Source organism: Medicago sativa, chromosome 6 (assembly GCF_051527215.1).
Source record: "Medicago sativa cultivar Bolivia chromosome 6, Bolivia_mono, whole genome shotgun sequence".
Taxonomy (NCBI): Eukaryota; Viridiplantae; Streptophyta; class Magnoliopsida; order Fabales; family Fabaceae; genus Medicago; species Medicago sativa.
Genome location: NC_140754.1, coordinates 65,712,855 through 65,722,953, shown reverse-complemented (window position 1 = coordinate 65,722,953; position 10,099 = coordinate 65,712,855). Strand labels below are relative to the sequence as shown.

Here is a 10,099-nt window from a genome sequence, read left to right as displayed (position 1 = left end):
GTTGATTAGACAACTTATGATGTGAAATATAATTTGTAATAGGATATAAAGAAGTATAAGCATTATTGCACACATAATCTTGCAGATAAGAAGGAGTATGGGAAATCCTATTTGATTGTCTAGTGGAAACAGGTAAAATGGGAGGAGAAGGAGTGTTACTATCAGGAGAAGGAGTAAAAGGTGGGTCATCAACAATGATAGGAGGAGCAGGAGTTATTTCAGATGAAGAAGAAAGATGAGTGGGAGTGGAAGAAAAATACTCCCATTGAGAGGTAATGGAGGCAGAAGTGCTGGGGTAAGGAAGAATGTGCTCATGAAATATGACATGCCTAGAGATATATATGGCTCTAGAGTGCATATCTAATAAAATGAAACCTTTATAACCAGATTGATAACCAAGGAATATGGATTTTCTGGCTTTGGGATGCAGTTTTGTTCTATGAGCTTGTAATGAAGAAGCATAACATAGACAGCCAAATACTTTGAAAGAAGAAATGTCAGGAAGTTTATGATATAGAACCTGAAATGGGGATTTATTTTTAAGAACAGGAGTGGTAATTCTATTGATTAAGAAAACTGCATAAAGGACAGCATAAGACCAATATGAAGAAGGAAGTTTGGACTGAAACAAAAGGGCTCTACCAACATTGAGAATGTGTTGGTGTTTCCTTTCAACTCTTGCATTTTGTTGAGGAGTTTCAACACAAGACTTTTGGTGTAAAATACCAAGAGAGGCATAAAAGTCAGGAAGCATGAATTCTGGTCCATTATCAGACCTGATGGTTTTAGGGGTGATATTGAATTGATTTTGAATCATGATAATGAAGGATTTAACATGATGTGAAGCTTCAGCTTTAGACTTAAGTAAAATGATCCATAGAAATCTACTATGATCATCAACAATTGTTAAAAAATACTTATGACCATGAACAGATGCAACTGATAAAGGACCCCATATATCAATGTGTAACAATTCAAATTTTGAAGATGCATGAGAAGAACTAGATTGAAAAGGAATATGTTTTTGTTTAGCAAAGTGACAAATGTCACATGTAGCTTTATTATCATTAACAATGGAAGAGTACAAAGATGACATATTATCCATTCTTTGATGGGATAAATGTCCCAGTCTGAAATGCCATAAGGCTTTGACAAGAATAAACTGACTTGAATTACAAGAAACATCAGAAATAGGAGTACAAGGTACATTTATTGTGCTAGAAATTGAATTAACAGATGCTAAATTTGAACTATGAAACTTGTATAAGCCATCATGCTGACTAGCCAAACCAATCATCTTCAATGACATTGTGTCCTGTATAAGACATTGTTTGTCAGAGAAATGAAAAACACATGATAAAGATTTGCAAACTTTAGCAACAGACATGAGGTTCAATTTGAAAGTTGGGCAATATAGAACATTGGTAAGATAAAATTGGGGATTAAAAGTGATAGTACCAGCTTGATTGATGACAACATTAGTGTTATTAGGCAGATTAACATAGACAGGTTTAATGGAATAAAGTGAAGAAAAATGAGATAAATGGCTGCAAATGTGCTCATTAGCACCTGAATCAATAAGCCAATAAGAAGTTGAAGGTAAAGAGCGGGAATGAATACTATATATACCTGCAGAAGAAGAGGAAGCAGTGTGTTCAGGAGTAATGTGATGAGAAACATTCACATGGTTGGTGGTGGGGCTAGGAGAGGAAGTTGAGGCTGAGGAAAACAAATTTGATTGCTGAAGCAAACTTACAAGCTGATTGAGCTGATCCTGAGCCAAACCAATAGAACTAGAAACATTGCCAATACCACTAGAACTAGTAGAAACACTGCCAGAAGCATTGCTTGCATCAGAAGGTTCCACTGAAGAAGCATTAGCTTGAGAATTACCAGTATGATGAGACTGATTGGGAGGTTTATTGGGAAAACCATGTTTCTGGTAACAATATTCAACAGTATGATTGTATCTGTTGCAAAAGGAACAATATCTAGTGGAAGGTTTATTGAATGAACCTCTTCCACGTCCTTGTGGCCTTCTAGCATCAGAGGCATTCACAAGAACTGAACCTTCATCCAGAGAAGGAAGGGAAGGAACCAATACATTGTTACTTTCTTCCTGAACTACCAATGAGAAAACTTTGTTCAAGGAAGGTAAAGGGTCAAGAAGAAGAACTTGAGTCTTCACAACTGAAAACTGATCATTGAGGCCAGTGAGGAACTGAATGATTTGATCTTCAACACGATATTCCTTGTTGGCTCTCATTGCAGCGCATCTACATTGAACTGGACAAGTGCAATTAGGAAGAGGACGATGTGAATGAAGCTCTTCCCATAAAGCTTTCAACTCAGTGAAGTATTCCAAAACAGATTTTGAACCTTGCTTGAGGTTGTTAATGGAGGAACGCAGACTTGCAATTCTAATGCGATCAACCTTTGAAAATCTTTCTTTGAGATCTTGCCAAACATCAAAAGCTGTGTCATGAAAAACTATAGTTTGTGCAATAGAATCTGAAACCGATGAAATAAGCCAAGATTGCACAAGGTGATTACACCTTTCCCAAGCATTTTTGTTAAGATCATCATCATCTGGAACTGGAAGGAATCCATTGATGAAAGGTAGTTTATTCTTCGCGCCAAGTGCACGCTGCATAGATCTACTCCATGCAAGATAATTGGAACCATTGAATTTTGGTGAAATTACCACAGAGTGAGGACCTTCAATTGGATGAACGTAAAACGGAGATTCAGTATCTTCATGTTGATTACGAACCATGATTAATCAAAGAAAAGGCGAAAAATTGAAGAAACAGAGATGATGAATCACGAGAAATGAGAAGAAAAAGAGAATCTCAATGAATAATTGAGAACAGAAACAAGAAGAAGATAGCGAAACTGAAACGAATCGCAAAGAAAAGTGTAGAAAACAGAGCAACGATGAAGCTTGAGCTTCAAGCTTCAATGGCGGAAAACGGTTATGATTGGATCGTAACTAACTTTCTCTCTCTTGAAGAGAGAAACTGATACCATATTATCAAGTAGAAAACAAATGAACAAAGTGTTGAATTGTGTTCATTGGTAAATGATTACAAGCTTATTTATACATGAATTAGGGTGTATCATAGTAAACATAGAGTGACTGTATCTAATGAACTCTAATCATTAAGCTTGAGTCTTTGCTTGCTCTCCAAGTTATTTGCTTCATCCTTGTTATGAGTTAGCTTGTGCTCCAAGGTATCATCTTCACACTGACTGTGTAATAATGGGTGAGTTTTCTGTAGCTAAATTAGGATTCGTTGACACTAAGTGTCAAAGAACGAGTTTCGTAACTTGCATCGTAATAACTTTTTGGCACTATACTCTTCTCTAATGTATTTTATTTTATTTCTTCTGTAGAAATTATCATTTAAAAGATTGAAGTTTTATTCTCAAAATTGTTTGAAATCAAAGAGAAGCATGGAGTCAGGAAATTATGTATCAACTCCCGATCTAGAATCACCTACATCTTCATATGTTGGTTTCAAATCTCCGACCTAATAAACTTTTGGTAGAAATATAGCTATGAAAAAATGGACATGGATACATAAATATGTAATTGTATTATAGTGAAAAAAAATATTATAATAAATATTTTCTATTGACTCTTCATTTTGTGATTTGAATTTCAAACAAAGAAGTTCACTGCTACAGAAATGACATTTCACATCAGTTGAAATCGACATTTCACATCGGGTGGCAACCGATGTAACTAAAGGTGATGTTGTATGTCATTTACTTTTCACATCGGGCAATGAACCGTTGTGATATGTCGAAAACCACATCGGGCGGGCAGCCACTGATGTGAAATGAGATGCAATAGTGTGAAAAGATAGGAATTCACATCGGCTGTACAAAGTAGCCGATGTCACATAGGTGTTATTCACATCGGCAATAATCTGCACCGATGTGAATTTTTGTGTGCTAAAACACCTTTTACATCAGGTGAATTTGCACCGATGTGAATTACCACGTTTTTTTTTAAATATTTTGAATTTTCTGCTTACTAGCCTGGTACAGTACCGGATAAAATCTGCCTTTTTTTCTTTGAATGGACAAATTTTCACAAGATTTAATACTTATAACTTCAACCATACTTGTAAATCAAACAAAACCTTCAAAATCTCTATGTCAACCAAAAAACAAGAAGGGTACATCCACAACAAACAAGAAGGTTCATACACACAAAACAACACAAGAAGTGTCATCCTAGAAATAACATATCTCCCAGCAGTACCAAAACAAAGAAAAAAAGGTCTCTCTCTTCAAGTGCCAACATATGTCTCAGCTAGAAATAACAACAAACCAACAGTACTAATTAAACATCGAAGCATATATCCTCCTAATAAATCCTAAGTTTCATACAATTCAAGAAAACAAGTTGCCCAATCGTTTCGCAAAGCATACAACTCATCTTCTGTTAATGCTGTTGTATCATTGAATACCTACAGTTTGTACAATAGATTAAAATAAGTAAAATAACAATAAAGATATGTCTATCTATCTTAATTTGGAATATATATATATATATATATATATATATATATATATATATATATATATATATATATGGTGCAAACATATGGTATACCTTTATCCAAGAGGTAGTAATATTAGCAGAGACGATGTCTAGCATGTTCTTCATCACATAATATCCACAATCAGTTGTGTTAGGTTGCATCCTTGCCTACAAATGAATTTAATTTTTATATAGTGAATAGATATATAAAAAAAATCACTACGAATGTAACCATTTCATCTACACATACCTTAGGACGAAGCCAACGAACCTTTTTTTTATTACCGTTTGCTAATTGATGAACCTCCAGAGCACTAGGTTAAAAAAATCATCAAAGTAAGTTCTATGTTTTAGTGTTATAGGATTTATAATATAACAAATGCAACATAAAAATACACTTACGCTAAAACAATTTCCTTCATTGTTGTGTTAAGATCTCTGTTAAATGAACAAAGGACAACCAATGTATTATCCTTTGGACAAATGATGATTAATTTCCAATGCCCTCTATACACGTAAAAGAACAATTATTAACGTTTAAATTATCAAACATAAATAAGAGAAAACACAAATTTATATATACTTACTCCATAAGAAATGGTGCCAAGTACGATTTGTTCATATCACGCAACCTAGTTCGTATGTAGGATTTAACTGGTTCTATATTCATTGCGGAGTTTGATTTAAAACTCAATTTTGTTGGGTCCAAAAATCCAAACACATTTGATTTGTTTGTTTCAATACAGAGACGGTGCATACACCTGAATAAATTTGAAATCAATATTAAATATTGTAGTCATGAGACATAACACTAATAGTTATTGAGTTAGAGAGATCAACCTTCAATCAAATAAAAAAAATATTACACAAAATATTACACAAAATATTCTTTGCAAGGAAGGAAGTCTTAATTGTCATGGTCTCTATTACTTTTGAATGCTGCAGAATATATTTTGCAAATCTGAAGTACCATTGTGTGTCTCTATAACCTCTTATGTAGCATGGATCCCAGTTAAATTCTAAACTAAGTTACATTGTAGTTTATAAAGTCTAACAGAATTCTAAACTAGATGGAGATCATTTTTGAGTCATACTAAAACCGTATAAGGACAACCTATAAAGTAAATCTATCAATGACTATGGCATCTATAGAGAGAACAAATTTATCGACGGGTCTTACATAAGTTACTAAATATAGTGCTTAAATAAGTTGCTAAATTCTAAAAATAGAAAAAAAATCAAGAAAAGCATTGAAACCAATAAAATTCAAGAGATATGATAAAGAAGACATTTGAACCAAATCATTCATCACAATGAGAATCAAAACAAGCCAAAAAATGAAAAACCACAAAGAAGACAAGTGAAGAAAGTTCACTAAACACACAAATCAGTTGCAACAGAAAGAAGGGCCACCAGATTGAATTTCAGGTCAGTATAAATTTTGAAGAAAAAAAAAATTGGACAAATTTTGAAGACCTTAATTAGAAAGTGGGGTTAAGCAGCATCAGAAATCAAAATGTGTACACATAGTTATAAAACAAATGGAACATGAACAAAAATGCAGAAATATGCAAGTAGTATTTGAAGTCATTTGACACACAATTCTGGTTCAATTAGGATCCAATCTTAAGTAGTGAAATTAAGTAAATTCCTATAATGAACCAAACATACAATCTATGTAGTACTAACACAATCTATGTAGTACTAACGCAATCACTAGTCACGTTGACACTGATAATAATTTGAGAAAATGAAATAATCGAAAGTAACCACATGTGTCAAAGCCATACCACTCATTATATTTGTGAACAAAACTACAAATAAATAAAATAAAAAAATCTGTTGGTGGAGTAGGGGATAAACGAAGCAGAGACCCAGCAGTAGAGTTTGACGAAAATACACATCACCGTCAACATCATCTTCAAATCAATGAAATATGCTTACTACTTGCTAGCTGGCTTTATTCCAATAATTTTCAATATTCTAATTTAACAACTGTCTACGAAGACAACAAATCTATCAACGACTCTGGCAACATAAAGCGACTTTATCAACAGCTCCATTCTTAAGTTATATAAAAAGAAAATCTCTCTCTAATATTTGAAGTGGATGAATTGACGGACATTGAACATTGAGAGAAACGGCGATTTGGTATCATTCAAGAATAAGTACAAATTAAATTTTAAAACGAGTTCAAAACGAGTTCAAATGGTTTGAGAACTTCCAGTGAATGTCGAATTGCAGAATCACGGTGGCCAATCCATTTGGAAATCGAGATTGGGTTCGAGTTCAAATGAAGCTATAGATTTAGTGATATCTAAAGTGCACAAATTTTAAATTAAAAGTACTAATTTAACACATGTTATATCCAACTAAATAGTAATAGGGTGGAATGGCTTTCTTTGTTCCCGTTAAATACTTACTTGGTAAAAAAGTTGTAAACAAAAGTAACTAATGTGATGCAATGACTACAATCCAACCTTTCATTCTACGATTGGCTTCATGTTGCACAAATTAGAACTAAATTAGCATCTAGTACCCCTAAACAACTCAATTAGTTTTCCACACAGAACATCAACCAGAATCTAGTACACGTTCATTTATGTATATATGATGTAATTAAAGATAAACTTACATGTTCAACATTTGATGGTTAAAGTAAAGGGATCTCAGTTCACATATGATCAGTTGCAAATTGCAGAGGTAGAATTTTTATTTTAATTTTTAACGGCTAAACATATTGGAAAAAATTGACACCCAACCTTGTAAGGCAAGACTGAACAGAATGGCAAACAAGCTAACAAGCCTCCTCATAGAGATACTATACTAACACGAGAAAAACAAGTGTGAACACGAGAGACAACTTTTTACCACTCAAATAGTAGTCCCTAAATCCAAACATTACAGCAAATAAACCACCAGCATTAGACTCCATTGCAACAATGATTCCATACTGGTAATGCATTGGGAAATTATATGACAAAAAGGTCATAAAAAAAATCCAAAGCACGAAGAGACATGAACAAGAGGAATGTAAGATTTCCAAATACAAGAAACCAGAAACAGGAAGCCTTATACACGACCATCAACGACTGAAAGTCAAAGATCAATCATTTCAACAAAATAGCCCTTAATAAACAACTACATCTTCTAAAACAACTATAAAACTCAGCACCACACAAGCAGCAACACGGACCAAGCAATACTCGGAAAAGCATAACAGACCACCGCAACAGACATAATACTTGCAAAAGCCTGACAAAATTTGAGAATTATGATAGCAACACAACAAGAGAACACATATACCCCAACCACACAGTTGATGTATAAATTTTATATGTAAAACTTAGTAACCGCATACATTATTTAACACCATTGATCAGATTTGAGAAGGTACAAATGTATTTCTATTTTGTATATTCTCATTTACTCATAAGTTAGCACCTAAGGTGAAAAAGATATATGGTCATGTATGTACTAATTAGACCTGTAGTCTTTGTTCCAGTCATGTACGCACACCATGAAAAAGATTGGAAACCTAAAAAAAAATAAAAAAAATTACAACTACTCTGAAAGAATATAAAGAAACTATTTATCATCTGAAATTTCAAGCTTAAACCACTAGAACTAGGAAATGTCAACTTGCAGAGTTAAAGGAAGATTCTTACATGACAATTTGAACTTGTATGCACATTGTTATCTTCACATCTTAGGAAAAATAGATGCTCTAAATACTAAATATGAGCTTATAAAAATATCTCAACTCAAAAGTTCAAAAATTAAAATGCTTAAGCATAACAGAACAATTGTATGCGAAAACACTCTTATGAATTCTTTTTCATCTATTATTACTCAAACCAGCATTAACAAAAATGATAATAAAAAAATATATTTTCATAAGTTCGTATAGCTCCAACTCTCATATAGATCCAAAGTTTGAATCCTAATAAATAAACTTTCACACTAAGTCAAACTTATTCTTTCTAAACCAATAACTATAGCTTCAAGTGATTCAGGAAAACAAAGTCTTTAACCTGAGAAAATGAAGGAGGGGAGCTTAAGAAGTGCAAACGATGGCGAAACACGACGATGAAGCCCAATTGCACAAATCTGAGAACGCAAAACTGATATCAAAAAATTACATAGATTCAATTACCAAAACAATATTAATATAAAAAAATAAAAATATCAAAATTAGAACTTTGAAGATTCACAATCCAGATTCAATGAACAGGACAAATTTAAATGCACAAAGCAATGATGAATTAGTAAAAAGGATAACAAAATCTTAAAATAGACACCAAACAAAAAACAAAAACCTCAACTCGGTGAGAACTTACGGCGTACGACAAGAACAACGGCGAGCGAGGACGACAATTTCAAACAGAGAACACCGGTTCTGATATCTTCAAAGCTATGGGTTCACGAATCGGAGATGTGCGTGAATCACAACTTCCAACTGAGAACGAAAATGTCAAAACGAGAACTTACAGTGTTAATAGTGTTCGTGAATGAGAATTTAGTGTCAAAACGAGTTCAAATGGTTTGAGAATTTACAGTGAATGGCGAATTGCAGAATCACGGTGGCCAATCCATTTGGAAATCGAGATTGAGGAACAGATTGGGTTCGAATTGGGTTCGTGAGGGTTTGTGAATGAGAACGAATTGGGTTTCGAGAGGGTTTGAGAATGAGATTGAGGAGATTTAGGGTTTGAAAATGAGAACGAATTGGATTGATTTGTTGATTTGGTGAGTGAGATTTAGGATTTGGAGAGTAAGATCTAGGGTTCGTATGAACATTGTGAGGGAAAAAAGTTGAAACGCGATAATGTGGAAGAGAAAGAAATGGGAAAGTAAGTAAAAGTGTGGTATTTTTTTTTTGAAAAAAAAAATAAAAAAAGTAAAAGTGTGGTAGACTTTTCCCATCAGGTATTATATGATTTGCTGATGTCAAAATTCTTTAATATTTATTTTCCCTTCAGGTATATCTCCACTGATGTGAAACCCTTTGGCAAAGTTCACTATAATTTCAAAAATGCCACCGTGTTGCTTTTGACATCAAGTAATTGGTCCACTGATGTGAATATGCTGATGTTAAATGTCTTTTTTCTAGTAGTGGTTCTTGCAAAGCATACCTTAAAAGGTTTTTTGCAATCTAGATTATCTTTAATCATTTTTACATTGAAAACGTTAGACTAGTCTATTCCTTTTATTTTCTTTGACAGGCCACTTGGACTCAAATTCTTTTTCTGACATATCATCTTAGCGCAATGAAATTGAAGTTTAGAACATATCATCTTGAGTTCGATTCGATCCACATTATGTGACCTTTGTTTTGTTTTTCAGTTTAAAATCTTAGGTACATAAAATATAAAAATAAATTGGATTTCAAATACTGATAATTTAACGCCCCCTTATCAATGCTCCTCACAGTGAGAAGGGGGCACTTTTTTTTTGAATCGACAAATATTATTAAACGCCATCCCATCAAGACGCAAGGTATGGACGAAAAAAGATAGAAATGGTGCCGCATATAGACGGTAC

The 10,099-nt window shown here is 33.5% G+C and overlaps 1 protein-coding gene across 3 annotated transcripts; it reads right to left on the bottom strand.

The window, feature by feature from the left end:
* Window positions 1-4,188: 4,188 nt before the first annotated feature.
* LOC146916392 (uncharacterized) lies at window positions 4,189-9,476 on the bottom strand. 3 transcript variants are annotated; one of them, XM_085718526.1, is made up of 8 exons: window positions 9,113-9,476; window positions 8,896-9,014; window positions 8,590-8,679; window positions 5,143-5,316; window positions 4,958-5,062; window positions 4,806-4,869; window positions 4,628-4,723; window positions 4,189-4,481 (listed from the first exon to the last, which is right to left on the bottom strand). In XM_085718526.1, exons 4-8 carry the CDS (start codon window positions 5,310-5,312, stop codon window positions 4,389-4,391), a joined length of 528 nt encoding a protein of 175 aa, XP_085574652.1. In that variant the 5' UTR covers window positions 5,313-5,316; window positions 8,590-8,679; window positions 8,896-9,014; window positions 9,113-9,476; the 3' UTR covers window positions 4,189-4,388. The 3 variants fall into 3 exon arrangements, with proteins under 3 accessions (XP_085574652.1, XP_085574651.1, XP_085574653.1); XM_085718525.1 differs by having other exon boundaries at window positions 8,590-8,665; XM_085718527.1 differs by lacking the exon at window positions 8,590-8,679.
* Window positions 9,477-10,099: the final 623 nt, after the last annotated feature.

Excerpts from the sequence above, each read along its gene's own strand:
- LOC146916392 (XM_085718526.1), bottom strand. The coding sequence starts at position 5,312 with ATGCACCGTCTCTGTATTGAAACAAACAAATCAAATGTGTTTGGATTT. Across the intron at positions 4,724-4,805 it reads TTCGTTGGCTTCGTCCTAAG|GCAAGGATGCAACCTAACAC; the intron begins GTATGTGTAGAT and ends ATTCATTTGTAG. Across the intron at positions 4,482-4,627 it reads TTACTACCTCTTGGATAAAG|GTATTCAATGATACAACAGC; the intron begins GTATACCATATG and ends TACAAACTGTAG.